At 41.5% G+C, this 18,336-nt stretch overlaps 1 protein-coding gene across 1 annotated transcript; it reads right to left on the bottom strand.

Annotated features, from left to right (window-relative positions):
* Positions 1 to 274: 274 nt before the first annotated feature.
* Positions 275 to 17,798, bottom strand: LOC142750584 (extracellular calcium-sensing receptor-like). The gene is made up of 7 exons (XM_075859581.1): positions 17,578 to 17,798; positions 15,762 to 16,053; positions 13,850 to 14,470; positions 13,648 to 13,761; positions 4,912 to 5,139; positions 2,661 to 2,784; positions 275 to 1,194 (listed from the first exon to the last, which is right to left on the bottom strand). Exons 1-7 carry the CDS (start codon positions 17,796 to 17,798, stop codon positions 275 to 277), a joined length of 2,520 nt encoding a protein of 839 aa, XP_075715696.1.
* Positions 17,799 to 18,336: the final 538 nt, after the last annotated feature.

The raw sequence follows: 18,336 nt of genomic DNA, 5'->3' as shown, positions 1-18,336 counted from the left end.
TTATAAATGAAATAACTTATCTTCTTAAAGGGGATGTCTCATCTTGACAAATCCTATCCATATGTCCTATTAGGGAACCCCCCAAAAGCCAAAGCGGAGAGCCGCTAACAAAGAGTGTCTCTCTCCCTGTTGGACCCAGTCTGTCCACATATTACATGGTGGGTCATTCTTTCGAAGGGCTGGTATGCAATAATACACTTCCCCTGCAGTGACCACTGGAAAGGAAATTCATAGGACCAGCAGTGATCAGTTCTCTCAAGATGAGACAATCCCTTTAAGCATTTATAGCCTCAGTCTTTGCCCTCCTCATGAGATATTCTCTGGAGTTCATCTCAGGTCTGAAGAGTATAATGAAACACTTCGGAAAGAACATGCAAAGCACCAGAGCCCAACTGGATGACAGGATAGCAAATATCTCCATAGCCACTGTGTACTTGCCCTGAGCACTGAGGGAGGCTGGGATATAAGATATCCAGACACTGAGAAAGGCCAACATACTGAAGGTAATAAATTGGGCCTCATTGAAGCTGTCGGGAAGTCTCCGTGCCAAGAAGGCCACAATGAAACTTATGGAGGCCAGAAGAAAGAGATAACCCAACATGATCCAGAAGGCAATGGGTGAACCCTCGTTACACTCAACAATGATTAGTGCGGCCTTGCTTTCTCTGTTGTATTGGGGGTATGGTGGAGCTAGGGACAACCATGAGATACATAAGATAAATTGTAACAAGGAACATGTAAGAATGATTGTGTAGGATACCCAAGGAGTAGTCCATTTCCTCATAACACTGCCTGGTCTTGTGGCCATAAAGGCAAACATCACCATGACAGTTTTAGCCAAAATGCAAGATACACAGAGGGCGAAGACCAGTCCAAAAGCAGCTTGACGTAGAAGACACTTCTCAGTCTGAGGATAACCAATAAAAGCCAACGAGCTCAGGAAACAAAAAGACAGTGAAACGAGAAGAAGACAACTTATGACGTAGCTGTTGGCCTTTACTATCGGAGTTGATTTATGTTGGATAAAAAGCTTTAGTATGAAGTTAGGAACGAAGGAGGAAACGATGGAAGAACCAGTTAAAGTTGCACCTAGTGGGTCATCATAGGAAAGGAAGTCTATGTTTTTTTGAAGGCATCTGGTCTTCTGTGGATTGGGCCATTCATTCCATGGGCATTTCAGACAATTGTTAGAATCTGAAACAAAAAAGAATTTCAGAATAAATTGACAAAAACAAGCAGTACAATGTGCACATTTGAAAGTAAATTAGTTGTTTTTTTTATTAAATCAATGTGTTTTGTGTTTTTAATCACTTTTCTGATGGGCTTTATTGTTTTTTTTTCCCCGTTTAACCGTGCAGCTTCTATGTATCCTGTACACATAGAAGCTGTATCGTTCCCTCTGAGCCGATTCCGTCAGTTCAGCTGAACTGTCGGCTCTGCGGGTCCTGTGTGTCTCTAACATACAGAATTCACCTAATATCGATCGTCTCTAACTTAAAAAAGAAGGGTTATACTTCCGAAACGCGTAGTTTGTTGTAGCTACAAATAAAGTGCTACTTCAAGAACATTCTTGAGGATTAGTTCTCATTATTCTTCGGATGTGCAGCATGAAAGTAGATCTTCTTTATCTTTCTGCTCCAGGATTAGACTCTGATGGGGATCCCCTAGCTGCTGCAATGACATTTCATAAACTTGTGCCTATATAGACAATAACCTTAGATAAGCAGAGCTCCTTTTTGGGCATTGAATTACCGTATTATGAGGGAACTGTATGCAATTATTTTGTGGGCTCTTTAAGGGAGTATTATTTGGTTACTGCATATTATTTGGATACTAATTGGCTGATTATTCAGCATTGAATTGCAGTGGTATATGGACATTATATGGTAGTATTATTTATATACTGTATTGAGGTATTATTTAGGCTTTGTGTATATTAGTTTATTGGAGTTGATATTAGTGGAATGAACCCACATTAGAGGTGCATTGCAATCTTGGGCATTTATGCTATATCCACAATGTCCGATAGATGCGGGTTCCACCTCTTGGACCCACACCAAACTCAAGAACGGGGCCCCCTGATCCGTTGCCTACCTCCTCCCCCTGTTGCTGGACTCCGGCCACTGAGTTACGAGGTGGCCGTGTGTACAGAAACATCTGAACTCCCCAAACTCTGGTGCTACAGAAACAGCGTAGCTTGTTGTGCCACGCTGCTTCCGTCACTCCCATCCACTGCTACGTATTGGAGTTACAAAAATAACATAGCTCGGCAGGCTTAGCTGTGTCTGTACTTTCTGCCACCTCATCACAGGGATGAGTGACAGCGGCAGAAGGAAGGATGGGGGTCAGTGGGCTCCGTTCTAGAGATGGGTCTATTTCTCAAAGGTGGTGTCTACATATGTTGTAAATTTATGGCATATCAATGTACCCCTTTAATCTAATGTGTTAACCAGTAAAGCTTAAGCAGGAAAATTAGGTGGGATAGTCTAAGAACCAAGGCAGACCAGCAAACAATTGTGGGAGCATCAAGGGATCAGAAGCAAGACCCTAAAACAGAGGTTGTCGTGGATGGGGTAGGAAAACATAGCCTTTTGTTGCATAGGTGGGATGTTTGCTTTGACATTTAACATTGTGCTTTGTATATTGTACCTCTTCTGTACCTGTATGATTGGAAATTTCTCCTTGTGGGCAGGGGACACATTGGAAGCAGCAGACAGGTTGTCCTCTAATGGAGACCTTCCTAAATCCTGGAGGACAACTTTCAGTACAAGCTGATATAGGTACCTGGGAAGATTTGTGGTAGATGTTCCAGAAGTTCATGATAGAACCAGATGATAAAATATGTGTATATGAATATGTATCAATTTAACTTGAGGTATCACATTCATGTTGTTACAATACAATGTTATAGCCTTTACAATGAAGATCTACGTCAGATTATCATTAAAGATGATTTCAGAGAATTGAAGTAGTATCAGAAACTTGGAGTGATCCTTCAAATTTCCTGCCAAATTGTTCACCATTGCCTTGTAGGGGCCATCAACAGAATATACAGTAGGTGCCATTATTACAATAATGCATCTCCACAATGGACAACTCAGAACCTCCTAAAAAGCCTCTGTGAGCAGTTTAGGTGACAAGACTCATATTAACGATGTCACTAGTCAATGTTCAAACCTACATGACTTGCCTGGACATATATGGGGCACCTATGGGCATAACTACCAGGGTAGAGGTATAGCAGCTGCTATAGTGACCAGCAACTAAGGGGCCCATCTCCATTCAGAGGAAAGGTGATGCATGTGGATCATGAACGGCAAGAATGTAGATGACTGGGAGACCAAAGAAGGGAGGATAAGACATAGGGGACAAGGGGAAAACCAAAATAATCAAAATACTTTTATGTCTCGATGGATCAGACTTCATTCCAAGTTTTGAATTGAGGCTCGATGGTTGCTTGTAATGCCCCTGATGCCATTTATGTCGCAGACAGAAACCGCAAACCCAAAGCTATCAATAGAAACAAGGGAAGAGCATGCAAACTCCATCATACCAAAGTTATAAAACATATTAAAATTGGTCCCACCATTTTCATCAGTAGTGATGAAGCTGATGACATCAATGACTTGCATGGGGCCATTTGCTTCTGGTTAAAATTCCTTGTGTTTTTGCTTGTTTTTGAATTATTTGTGAAATGTTTCTATTTTTTTTGGGTTAATAATTGTTTGTTTTTGATGTAGGCTATTAGGCTCTTTTGATACCATATATTCTTTGACTTCATTGCATTGTTCATATATGTATGTATAGGAGTCCCCAACAACATTCAGCTAGCCCTTGGGAACCCCAACTGCACTGGAGTGGTGTGAATTATAGCAGAAGGACCCACAAATTAACCAATGGTTACCTTGAGATATGTGTTTGGGTGGGTTCTCATTGTTATTAACTCAGCTGAATAGATTTTGGTATGCTTTTAATGGTTGAGAACATGGTAATAGTTGACTGAACTCTCAGTAATTTCTTACTCCATCTTTACAATGTGTGAACCCCAAATCCTCTACTCGATTGTCCTTGATCTGCATAAAACAGCGCAGTTGGTGTGGGTTTGAGTGAAATCATACCATGAGAATTGCCTTATAGTGGTCCAGAAATGGAAAAAATAGAGCACAATGGGTCATCTGTAATTACACTAATCCCATTGTTCTTTGTGTTCTTCTTGCAAAGGACAATAACTAGAAATGAGTGAATTGATTCTACATGTATCACATTCATTATAAATTTCCCAAAAGTATTGGATTTCGGCAAATCCAAAACTTTTGGGAATCGTCCCGCATGAATTGCTTAAAATGGTGGCTGCCATTTTACAGATTAGAAGAAGACAAGACAACAGAGAAGAAGGATCACATGACCTCAGGCGGCAGCCTGGCTAGCTTTTCCATAATGTCTTTCAGGCAGCACTCCCTCTAGCACAGCCAATCATGAGGGGTACAGGTGTGAGACACTGGTGACTCATTGGATATTAGGGATATAGATAGGAGAGAGAGGACGTCAGACAGAGTGTGAGAGATAGTAAAACTCAGAATATCAATAGATAGTGGATTAATGTCAGGAAGTGTGTTTCATAGTGAGGGGAAGAGAATAGAGTCAGTGTCATTGTGTTAGTTAGGCAGACATATGCAGCCATTGCTGTAAGTAGGTGCTGCTGCCTGCAGCTATACAATTCTTACTTTAATTTGTAAATCATCAATCCTTATCACATTATTCATAAATCTAAATCAATAATATGATTTCAATGTATCATACATGACTTTCAGGGTAAAAGGGTCAATTTGATTTGCAACAAATCAAATCTGACGTCTGCTTCAACAACCGGTTTGAACGATCTCTAACAATAACTAATTTGGAACTTCGTACCTGGTTGTCTTCAGTTGCCCAAAGCAATAAGCTTGAGTTGATGGTAAAAAGTTGCCCAACAGATGCTGTGGTGTCATAACTGCCAACTTTGACATGATGTATGGTATTGTTGAAACTTAGCTGCCAATTTACAATGTCATAGATTGCAGGTGGGTCTCCATTTTCATCAAAGTAAAGTTCTCTCTCATTACCTAATGAGATCCTTACGTTCTTCATATAATACAGGATCTATGGAAAATAAGACACTTTAGGATATCTGCTCGTAATATACATTATAATAAGAAAGCTATGATTCTTGAAACAGCTCAGCAATTCTAAAAACACTACCTCCAAAATTTGAATTACCTTCTTTCTCGTAAAAGGGGAAAATACAACTCTGAAACAGCATATTCGAAAATTCTAATAGTGAACATTTCTACTCCCACTTAAAAATGTTTTCTGGGATATACCATTAATGTCCTATCAATCAATCAATCAATCAATCAATCAATCAATCAATCAATCAATCAATCAATCAATCAATCAATCAATCAATCAATCAATCAATGTGTGAATAATTTGGTTTGACCCCTAGGACCATACTGAACAGCCCAGAGAAGGAGTTGTGGCGCTTGCTGCAGAACCTACTTGATGTTGCCACCACTTTAATCCATTTGAATTAAACTACTATATTATTTCCCCCCTATGCACAAGAATATAATTACTATATTATTACCCCCTATTAACCGGAATATAACTACTATAATACTGCCCCCTTATTAGCAAGAAGATAACTACTATAATACTGCCCCTTATGGACATGAATAAAACTACTATAATACTGCTTGTCACGGCTATGGGGATCCACTGGGCCGCTCCGCCGTAGTGGAGCGGCAGCTGTTTAAACAAAATGTCAATGATAGTCACTAGGTACCTGGGTTGCTGGCTTGTGCTGGATAATCAGAAGCAGGCTGGTGCCGGACTATCGAAGCTGGCTTGAGCCGGACTATCAGAACTTGTCTCGGATACTCGACTTGAACACAGAAGTCATCTTGGACAATGGACTTCAACACAGAAATCGTCTCAGACAATGGACTTGGCAAGGACACCGGACACAGATGGTTAAGTAATCTCGGACACTTGACTTGAACATAGAAGTCATCTCGGACAATGGACTTTTACACAGAAGTCATCTCGAACAATTGAACTTGAACACGGAAGTCATCTCGGACAAATGGACTTGAACACAGAAGTCGTCTCGAACAATGGACTCAGATACTGGATACAGGATACGGGATACAGGATACAGTATACAGCTAAGGAACCATTTGCATATTAAACACTGGGAAAACACAACATTGCTGAAGCAAAGTGGAAGTGGGCAGGATTGCTTTTAAAGTCCCGGGTATGCTGGTATTGGCTTGGGGTGAATTTCCTGGTGCGCGTGATGACCCTTTAAGACTGAGGACAAGCGTGCGTGCACACCCTACAGACAACAGCAGGAGGAGAGAGCAGTGTGTCCCACAGAGATACCGGCCAGAATCCAGAGACATGTGGCCGCAGCTGCAGGTAGGTGGGATTTGCCAGCGGTTAGCGATCACGGGCATAACAGTACCCCCCTTGCGCCCCCTCTACTTAAGTCCAAAGCATAGGGCGAATTTTTTTATGAGAGCTGGGGCATCCACATTATCTTCAAGCTCCCAAGACCTCTCCTCAGGACCAAAACTCTTCCAATCTACCAGGTCCTCCCTATTACCTTCTTGTAGTCTAGGATCTCCTTTATCTCAAAGACTACAGAAACACCACTAAGAGAAATTGCAGAGCCAGGAGATTTACTTTATCGGTTCAGAACCAGAGGCTTCAGGAGGGACACATGGAACGATTGGGAAAATTGAGAGTAGGGAAAGCCATAGCTTGTAAGACACAGGGTTGATTTGTTGTAGAATCTCAAAGGGACCAAGAAATCTGGTAGCAAATTTATAGGAGGGGATTTTCGGACAAATATTTTTTGAAGACAACCAGACTTTGACTTCGGGAAGAAATTGGGGAGGTGTTATTCTCTTCCTATCGACATATTTCTTCATGTGATTCACTACCTACAAGATCGCGGACTTCCAAAAAAAGAATTGGCTGCAGGCACTTGAGATGTTGCTGTAAACACCTGGATGTTGGCTGTAAACAATAAAGGATGGAGAAGAAGCAGTAGACTCACTCATGTGATAATTGTAAAATAATTCGGCCCATGGAAGAAGATACATCCAATTGTCGTGTTGAACAGATATAAAATCACAAAGATAACTTTCCAGTACTTGATTAGTCCTTTTAACTTGGCCGTTAGATTGATGGTTATAAGCAGCAGCAAAGTCCAATTTCACATTCAAAAGTCCACACAGGGCTCTCCAGAATTTAGACGTAAATTGTACACCCTGATCAGACACGTTATGAAGGGGTAGTCCGACAGACGAAAGATGTGTTGAATAAATACATTTGCCAAATGAGGAGCTGAGGGGAGAGGCCAAACAGAGGAACGAAATGTGCCATCTTAAAAAAAAGATCCACCACGACCCAGACAGTGGTACATCTAGCAGAAGAAAGAAGGTCAATAATAAAATCCATGGCAATGTGTTATCAGGGACCATCGGTTACAGGCAGAGATTGGAGCAGACAAGCAGGCCTGGAATGGCTATCCTTGTTTTAGGCAGAGTTGGTACAAGAAGAGACATAGTCCACAACATGTTTAGGCAGCGTGGGCCACCAGTAGTGACGAGAAACAGAGTCCTGAGTCTTACGGACACCAGAGTGTCCAGCCAACTTGGGACTATGACCCCAGATGAGGATTTTGTTCCTGTCAGCAGGAGGAACAAACATTTTTCCAGGGGGAATGTCTCTAATCTGCAGAGGGTTAACAGAAATAATCTTAGAAGGATCAATGATATGTTGAGGGTCCTCCTCTGAGTCATCTGTTTCAAATGACTGAGACAACGCATCGGCCTTTATATTCCTATCAGCAGGAATTAAGTGAAGTAGAAACTTGAATTTGTCAAAGAACAGTGATCATCTAAGCTTGATGAAAGTTCAGTCGTTGTGCAGACTCTAAATAAATGAGATTCTTGTGATCGGTGTAGATAATAATAGGATGAGCAGCCCCCTTTGGTAGGTGCCTCCACTCTTCTAAGGCTAATTTGACGGGAAGTAACTCATGGTCCCCAATAGAGTAGTTGCGTTCTACAGGAGAGAATAGTTTAGAGAAGAAGTCACAGGATACTGCCTTACACTTGGAGTTTCTTTGAAAGAGAAGTGCTCCAGCATCAATGGAAGAAGCGTCAACCTCCAATGAAAACTGCCGAGACACATCAGGATGGTGAAGAACGGAAGCTAAAGTGAAGGCTCTCTTGGGTTTGGTGAAGGCAGACCCTGCCTGAGGGGTCCAGACCTTAGCGTTCACTCTCTCCTTGGTGAGAGCTGAGATTGGAGCAATACAAGACGAGAAGTTTGAAGTGAATTGCCGGTAGAAATTTGCAAACCCAAGAAATCTCTGTAGTCTGTAGGACCTTTTTTACCTACCAGCATCCTAGGCGCGTTCTTAGAACCAGGGCCACACCATCATTGAGGTAAGATGAGCATCTTGCCTCAGGCGGCGCTCTCCTGCCTCTCTGAGGGGGCGGCGGCACCACTAAAACAAGCCGCCGCCACCCCCTCCTGAACTATAATTGTACCTGTGTGTATAGGACTCAGATACAATTACATCCATAAGCGCTGAATGGCGGGATATGTTCCGTGTCCCGCTATTCAGCGCCTTTCACTAACATAAGCGGCACAACATTAAAAGGCGCTGATTAGCCAGGCAAAATGACTTGCCCTGCCACTTAGCGCCTTTTGACGATGCAAGCGGCGTGATGACATAATCGCGCCGCTTTTGCCATTAAATGACAGGGCAAGGCAGCCTGCCAATCAGCCCGTTTGAACGATGGAAAGTTGAAAGGCGCTGATTGGCCGGGCAGAGTGACTTTCCCTGCCACACAACGCCGCATCGTTCAGCCCCAGCAGACCTGCATTGCAAGAAGACTGCACAGGAATGGGTTTAGGTGAGTATGTAAGGTTTTATTTTTTGGGGTAAAAGTGTGAGGGGCTATATGTGCAGCACTATCTACAGGGGGGTAGGGCTGTATGTGGGAGCTATATGTGCAGCACTATCTACAGGGGGTAGGGCTGTATGTAAGGGCCATATGTGCAGCATTATCTACAAGGGGGTAGGGCTGTATGTGGGGGCTATATGTGCAGCACTATCTACAAGGGTTAGGGCTGTATGTGGGGGGCTATATGTGCAGCATTATCTACAGTGGGTAGTGCTGTATGTGGGGGGCTGTATATGCAGCACTATCTTCAGGGGGAGGGCTGTATGTGGGGGCTTTATGTGTAGCACTATCTACAGGGGGTAGGGCTATATGTGCAGCATTATCTACAAGGGGGTAGACATGTATGTGGGGGGCTATATGTGCAGCACTATCTACATGGGGTAGGGCTGTATGTGGGGGAATATATGTGCAGCACTATCTACATGGGGTAGGGCTGTATGTGGGGGGCTATATGTGCAGCACTATCTACAGGGGGGTAGGGCTGTATGTGGGAGTTATATGTGCAGCACTATCTTGGGGGTAGGGCAGTATGTGGGGGCTATATGTGCAGCAATATCTAGAGGGGTAGGGCTGTTTTTGGGGGCTATATGTGCAGCACTATCTACAGGGGGTAGGGCTGTATGTGGGGGCTATATGTGCAACACTATCTACAGGGTCTCTAAGAGTGGCAGTATCTACAGGGGGCTATATGTGGGGCACTGTCTACAAGGGGCTCTATGCGGGGCACTATCTACAGGGGGCAATGTGTGTTTTTCTGTGGGACACACTGTATGGTACTATTATAATTAGAGGTGCAGTGTATGGCACTATTATATTTAGGGTCATAGTGTGTGGCACCATAAGGATTGTATCTTCGTTTATAGGTGCAGAAATGTTTGAAAAGTGAGAAGCTGAAGAAAGCTGAGCGGAAAACTTCAGAAATTGTCTGGGGCCGGGAGAAGTCATCATAGAGGTCTGGACCGGGTGGAGAAGAAAAGAGAAAAAGAACAAATAGAATCTGAGACATCACCGGTGAGTCACTTAATGGAAATATTTAATCTGCCTCTAATTAGTAATGTAGTCACTGTATGATCTGAAATGATGGGTGGTATGTTTTTTTTTGTGAGGCTGCTAGTGATGTAGCACAGGCTGGGGGGGGGAGGGGGGGTTGGGATAGGGGCACCATTTACATTTTTGGCTCAGGCAGCAAAAAAGCTAGTATCGGCCCTGCTTGGAATCTCATGTCGATCCGTGTAGCCAGAAGCATTAGGGCATCCAAGAAAGTTGGTAGATCTCGGGCCACCATCTCATCTTTAATTTGAGGAGCTAATCCTTGCCAGAAGGTTGCCACCAATGCCTCATTATTCCAGTCAAGCTCTTGCTGCCAAAGTACAAAACAACATAACGTACTCTCCTACCGTTGACTCCCCTTGGCGGAGAGTTAGAAGTGAAGCACCTACAGAAGACGTATGGCATGGTTCTTCAAACACAGTGCAAAGATTTTCCAGGAATAGCTGTAGATTGGAAGATTCTGGCCCCTCACGTTCCCAGATAGGTTAGCCCATGCCAGAACTTTGCCATAGAGGAGGGAGATCATAAGGCAACCTTGGTAAGATCAGAGGGGAAGGGGTGTGCGTGCAACTAGAAGTGGATCTTGCACTGGTTGAGTAAGCTCCTACATGTTGTTGCATCTCCATTGTAACAAGGTGGAAGTGGCAATGAAATTCCGGGCCCAGAACTGAGTGGAGAGCTTGCGGGCTGTGTAGTAGGTGGGGCAGCAACAGCAGCAAGTTGCAAGCATGCGGCAATAGCATTGACAACTAGCAGAAACTGATTGTGGCGTGCTTGGAGATCTTGCATATCTGCTTGCATTGCTTGGACCAGTGTCTTGGATTGGCCACCAGAGTCCATGGCCTAAGCAAACTGCCACAGCTATGGGGTATGTGGACCCACTGGGCTGCTCTACCGTAGAGGAGTAACAGCTGATCAAACAAAATGTCAATGACAGTCACTACGGAGAAAGTACCTGGGTTGCTGGCTTGTGCCGGATAATCAGAAGCAGGTTGGTGCCGGACTAACGGAAGCTGGCTTGTGCAGAACAATCGGAACTTGTCTCGGATACTCGACTTAAACACAGAAGTCATCTCGGCCAATGGACTTGAACACAGAAGTCGTCTCGAACAATGGACTTGGACATAGAAGTCGTCTTAGACAATGGACTTGAACACAGAAGTCGTCTCAGACAATTGGACTTGAACATAGAAGTCGTGTTGGACAAATGGACTTGAACACAGAAGTCAATGGATTTAGATACTGAATATACTGAATACGGGATACAGGATGCGGGATTCAGGATATAGCTAAGGAACCATTTGCATGGTAAACACTGGGAAAACACAACATTGCTCAGGCAAAATGGAGGTAGGCAGGGTTCCCTTTAAAGTCCCGGGTATGCTTCGATTGGCTTGGGGTGAATTTCCTTGTGCGCTGGCCCTTTAAGACCGAGGACGAACACGCGCTCGTACCCTACAGGCAACAGCATGAGGAGAGAGCAGTGTGTGTCGGCATCTCTTTGGGAGGAGATGCCGGCCAGGATCCAAAGACCTGCGGTCGAGGCTGCCGGTAGGAGGGATATGCCGGCGGTCAGCGACCGTGGGCATAACACTGCTCCTATCTACAAGAATATAAGTACCATAATACTGCCTCCTATGGACATGACTATAACTACTATAATACTGGCCACTATGTACAAGAATATAACTACTATAATACTGCTCCTATATACAAGAATATAACTACTATAATACTGCAACCTATGTACAAGAATATAACTACTATAATACTGCCACCTATATACAAGAATATAACTACTATAATACTGCCCCCTATATACAATAATATAACTACTATAATACTGCCCCCTATATACAAGAATATAATTACTATAATATTGCTCCTATATCCTAGAAAATAACTATTATAATACTGCCCCTTTATACAAGAATATAACTACTATAATACTGCCCCCTGTATACAAGAATATAACTACTATAATACTGCACCTATATACAAGAATGTAACTACTATAATATCGCCCCTATATACAAGAATATAACTACTATAATAATGCCCCTATATACAAGAATATAACTACTATAATACTGCCCCTATATACAAGAATATAACTACTATAATACTGCTCCTATATACAAGAATATAACTACTATAATACTGCCCCCTATATACAAGAATATAACTACTATAATACTGCCCCTATATACAAGAATATAACTACTATACTACTGTCCTATATACAAGAATATAACTACTATAATACTGCCTCCTATATACAAGAATATAACTACTATAATACTGCTCCTATATACAAGAATATAACTACTATAATCCTGCCCCCATGTACAAGAATATAACTACTATAATACTGCCCCCTATATACAAGAATATAACTACTATAATACTGCCCCTATATACAAGCATATAACTACTATAATACTGCCCCCTATATACAAGAATATAACTACTATAATACTACCCCTATATACAAGAATATAACTACTATAATACTGCTCCTATATACAAGAATATAACTATAATACTGCCTCCTATATACAAGAATATAACTACTATAATACTGCCCCTATATACCGTACAAGAATATAACTACTATAATACCGACCCCTATGTACAAGATTATAACTACAATAATACTGCCCCCTATGTTCAGGAACATAACTACTTTAATACTGCCCCTATATACAAGAATATAACTACTATAATACTGCCCCTATATACAAGAATATAGCTGCTATAATACTGCCACCTATGTACCACCCCTATGTACAAGAATATAACTACTATAATACTGCCCCCTATGTACAAGAATATAACTGCTATAATACTGCCCCCTATATACAAGAATATAACTGCTATAATACTGCCCCCTATGTTCAGGAACATAACTACTTTAATACTGCCCCTAAATACAAGAATATAACTACTATAATACTGCTCCTATGTACAAGAATATAACTACTATAATACTGACCCCTATATACAAGAATATAACTACTATAATACTGCTCCTATGTACAAGAATATAACTACTATAATACTGCCCCCTATATACAAGAATATAACTACTATTATACTGCCCCTATATACAAGAATATAACTACTATTATACTGCCCCTATATACAAGAATCTAACTACTATAATACTGCTTCTATATACAAGAATATAACTACTATAATACTGCCTCATATATACAAGAATATAACTACTATAATACTGCTCCTATGTACAAGAATATAACTACTATAATACTGCCCCTATATACAAGAATATAACTACTATAATACTGCCCCCTATATACAAGAATATAACTACTATAATACTGCCCCTATATACAAGAATATAACTACTATAATACTGCCCCCTATGTACAAGAATATAACTGCTATAATACTGCCCCCTATATACAAGAATATAACTGCTATAATACTGCCCCCTATGTTCAGGAACATAACTACTATTATGCTGCCCCTATATACAAGAATCTAACTACTATAATACTGCCCCCTATATACAGGAATATAACTTCTATTACCCTGAACTTTTTACCTGCCATGGAGAGAAGTCTTGTATATCTGCACATCTGCCTTGAATAAATGGACCTTTCCCCTTGCTGCATGTTTTAAGATCTTCCAAAGCTCTGGCCAAAACATGAACTGCAGTCTACGTAGATATTGTAAGAAACCCTCAAATTGGAGACATCATTGTAACTGTTCTTGATAATGTCGAGCCTTTCTGCCCCCGTGCACACTTTTTTGGGGGGTGCCAAGTTCATCTCATTTGCAAATGTACAATTGAAGGCTTCTTCCCAAAATGTCTTCACCAAGTAGCCTCCTAAAGTCATGTCAGGATGTATCTTATTGAGAAATTCTTGAAATCCCGGGATCAACCCATTGTAAAAAGCTAAGCCAACTGTGCCAAATAAGAGACGTGAAAAGCTTTCAATTTTCTGAAGACTAGTTACAGACCATCCTTCACTCGCAACAAATATTTTATCGTTGACGTTCTCCCTCATAATTTCAGTCAAGATGGGGAGCAAATCGAGCCCAGTAGCGAAAGTGATCACGACTCTTGCCATTGACTTCTTCATGACATTAACTATATGTGCGGCGTTGCGGTCTTGTCTGCTAGTCAAAATATACTCAGTGAAGGCCACACAGGCTCCAGCCTTGATAATCTCTTGATTGACCAACTGAATTCCTTGTTGTCCATAGTCATTGTCCACTCCAAGAAGTCCAACCCATGTCCAATTAAAGTGTAATACAAGTTTTGCAAGTCCTTTGGACTGGAAGGCATCACTGGGGACAGTCCTGAAGAAGGAAGGGAATTTCATCCGGTCCCTCAGGAGAGAACTTGTGGAATAATAACTGACCTGAAAAATATAAAATGAATAAAGTTATGAAAAAATAAGAGAAAGAATGAAGAGATCTCTGGTGCTCTTCTAAGTGATGTGTCCTTTCATCTCCTCGTCAGTTTTCCTCAGCTCTGCTTCTATACCTGTGTATGGGCCTTATACTGTCTTTGGATCGTATTAAGATTATTTACAAGAGCTAAAAGGAGCAGAATGCCCAGCAGAGCAGCACAGACCCTTCATTCTTGTGATTACTGGGGGTCTTAGCATCCTTACCCAACTAATACCATCATCTGACATGTCTCTATTTCCGAAGAGAAACCCTGCACAGGACCGACCTTGTATCATTTGGGCACTATATGGTAAGCATTAAAGGAGGCATTAATAGAAAATACTGCACAGGGCAACAGTTGACCTAAGGCCATCCCTGACCCTTCATATATAGTATGGTGGCTCCATATTTTGCTGGAGATGGTGGTAGACATATAATTTCTCTATATAAGAGAAAAAAAATAGAATTATATATTTAATATTAAAGCATTTGGTAAACTGGAAATTAAAGGGACTTGAGTATATGGGTGGATAGTAAGTGTAACATTAGTAATCAGTGTCAGGCAGCTGCTGCCAAGGCAAATAAAATTATTGGAGGCATCTATAGAGGGCTAGACGTATATATGATAAGAACATAGGTTTACCTCTTTACAATTCACTATTCAGACCACATGTTGTGTACAGTTTTAGGCAAATGTGTATTAGAAGGACAGAGCATATCCTCACTGTTGTCCTTTCTCCTGACGTCTGCTGCAGACAAAATACACAGGGTAGTGGGAGAAGTTTACTTACGAATAGCAGAGACCACAGCCTACTATCAATGTGACTGCCTGATTGAGAACTTGGACAGAGCTCTATCACGTACGTCATTTAACCATTGGGAACTGTTTGGTGGTAGTAAGCTTAGACCTTTTTATTCAGATGGTCCTGCTCTTTCCTTTGACACAAACAGAAGGCATATATGATGATATCTGATGACAGTCCAATGTAACGGTCAATAATATGGACCCACTATGTCACTATTAGATTTGTCCAGGCCTTATCCGGGGGTTAGAGTCAAAGGAATTTTGCAGTCTTGACCTTAATATGCCCCTTATGACAGTATGGACATTGTGCAGGTTATCCCCAGGCCACATCCTAACAGGATTGTCAACAGTCTGTAAATAGGGTTAGCGCAGCAAACTGAACCTTTTGCCCTAGGTGAGGGAAATCCTGGCTACACGTCTGGCATCGTCACACAAGAATCATACTTTATCCTTACCTGAGGGAACTTGTAGAGCCCCAGGATGTGGGCAACGGCTATAGACAATGTGGATGAGGAAGAACCTATGAATCCACTTAGAGGAGCATTGTGGAGCCATCTATAATTGGGGATGGCCGTCCTGTCTCCTGATAACAATTGCAATGTTGCGGCTATGTTTACAGGCATCACCCCAAAGGAAACATACCAATGAAATCCCAGGGTTATGTTGGGTAAGATGTTTTCATTTCTGTTGATCTCTTCTACAGCAAACAAGAGAGCTTGAAGTTGCTGGAAATAACCGAAGTGAAACCTTGGGAAGAAATAAAATGGCTTAGTCAGTGAACACATTCATAGAGAGCGTGATGTAAAAGGGATTTGTTATGACCAAGTAGACCTTACAATCCAATGTCCCTACCAAGGACACGTATAATACAGACACATATACTACATGTCTAAAAGTATGTGGACCCCCTCGTAATTATTGAGTTTGGATTTTCAGCCAACCTTTCTTCATATCTATTGCAAACAGGAGTATAAAATTTAGTACACAGCCAAAGAAAACCATTGCTAGTAGTATGGGTCATGCTGAAGAGCTCAATGACGTTACACGTGGCACTATCATAGGAGGACACCTTTGCCGATAGTTAATTTGTGAAATCTCTTACCTGCTTGATCTGCCCTGGTTTCCTATAAGTGTTATTATTATCTGCTAGATCTGCCCAAGTCACCTGTAAATATTATTATTATCTGATATATCTGCCCTGGTCATCTGTAAGTGTTATTATTATCTAAAAGATCTGCCCAGTCACCTGTAAGTGTTATTATTATCTGATAGATTTGCCCGGTCACCGTAAGTGTTATTATTATCTGATAGATTTGCCCTGTCACCTGCAAGTGTTATTATCTACTAGATCTGCCTCATCACCTGTAAGTGTTATTATTATCTTCTAGATGTGTCCCGGTCACCTGTAAGTGCTATTATTAACTACCAGATATCCCTTGTCACCTGTAAGTGTTATTATTATCTTCTACATCCTCCCATTACCTGTAAATGTTATTATCTGCTACATCTGCCCTGTCATCTATAAGTGTTATTATTATTTGCTAGACCTGCCCCAGTCACCTATAAGTACTATTATTATCTACCAGATCTCAACTGGTCACCTGTAAGTGCTATTATTATCTGCTAGACCTGCCCCAGTCACCTGTAAATGTTATTAGCTGCTAGATCTTCCCCCGGTCACCTGTAAGAGTTATTATTATCTGATAGATCTGCCCGGTCACCTGTAAATGTTATTATTATCTGCTATATCTGCCCCAGTCACCTGTAAGTGTTGTTATGATTAACTGCTAGATCTCTCCTGGTCATCTTTAAGTGTTATTATTACCTGCTAGATCTGCCCTAGTCACATGTTAGTGTTATTATTATCTGCTAGATCTGCCCCAGTGGGGTTATCTAGGAGTAACAACAGTGCAACCATGAAGCAGTAGAACACACAAACTCATAGAGCAGTCCCATAAATATTACCTATCCTCACGAAAGAGTTCCAAATACTCTGTAATCTGTATCCCTGACCCCTTCCTCTTGTAGAGGACTCTGGGACTTTGAAGGAACATGGGTGCCAATTTTAGAAGACAGAGTTATTATTTAGTCAAAGAGTTACCTAGGCTCCTTAGAAATGCATAGTCCCTCCTCTCTACAGCTGCTATAAAGTTTTACACTGAATAAGTGCAGTGCCTCCCCTGTGGGAGCTTGGAAGTGGAAGCTAAAAAACTCAGCTAAGACATTGATTGTAGTCATTGACCAGAACATTTTGGAGACGACTACACTTACGTTGTAAAGGTTCTTCTTTGGGGGGTTTCAGTAAAAGAAATCTGCTGGAAAATATCTGCCACACGAACTGGTAGCACTGCCCCGATTATTATATCTCCAGGCTGGTAAATCCCGTCAAGCCCCAAAACCTCCAGTTTACTTTGGTTGTCTACATTATAAGACGTTGTTATCAGGGAGGTAAGGATGAAGATCCAAACCAGGCCGTGTAGTGTGAGCATCATGGTCGAGATACCTAAACACACCAGAAATATATGTAGCACCATTGAGTAATATCAACATTATAATTTACACTTTATTATCCATAATACAACTGGTACTTAAAGAGTCTCTGTCACCACATTATAAGTGGCCCATCTTCTACATAATGTTATCAGCGCTGTAATGTAGATTACAACAGTGTTTTTTATTTAGAAATACGATCATTTTTGACGGAGTTATGATCTATTTTAGCTTTATGCTAATGACTTTCTTAATGACCAACTGGGCGTGTTTTACTTTTTGACCAAGTGGGCGTTGTACAGAGGAGTGTATGACGCTGACCAATCAGTGACCAATCAGCGTCATACACTTCTCTCCATTCATGTCCATCTGTACTCACAGCTTGCTGTCACTTACTTACACATTAACGTTACTGAAGTGTCCTGACAGTGAATAGACATCGCTACCAGCCAGGACGTGATGTCTATTCACAATCCTGACACTTCGGTAACATTTGTGTTGAACTTACAGCACAGCAAGTGTGATCTCACTGTAAATGAC

Source organism: Rhinoderma darwinii, chromosome 3 (assembly GCF_050947455.1).
Source record: "Rhinoderma darwinii isolate aRhiDar2 chromosome 3, aRhiDar2.hap1, whole genome shotgun sequence".
NCBI lineage: Eukaryota > Metazoa > Chordata > Amphibia > Anura > Rhinodermatidae > Rhinoderma > Rhinoderma darwinii.
This window is presented reverse-complemented; position numbering and strand designations above follow the sequence as displayed.

What these genes read in the sequence shown, in the direction of transcription:
- LOC142750584 (XM_075859581.1), bottom strand. Translation starts at nt 17,798, where the DNA reads ATGATGCTCACACTACACGGCCTGGTTTGGATCTTCATCCTTACCTCC. An exon ending in ACTTGGCACCCCCCAAAAAA is followed by an intron (nt 13,762 to 13,849) that starts GTGTGCACGGGG and finishes ATATCTACGTAG; the next exon opens with ACTGCAGTTCATGTTTTGGC. An exon ending in AAGACTTCTCTCCATGGCAG is followed by an intron (nt 5,140 to 13,647) that starts GTAAAAAGTTCA and finishes TATTTTCCATAG; the next exon opens with ATCCTGTATTATATGAAGAA.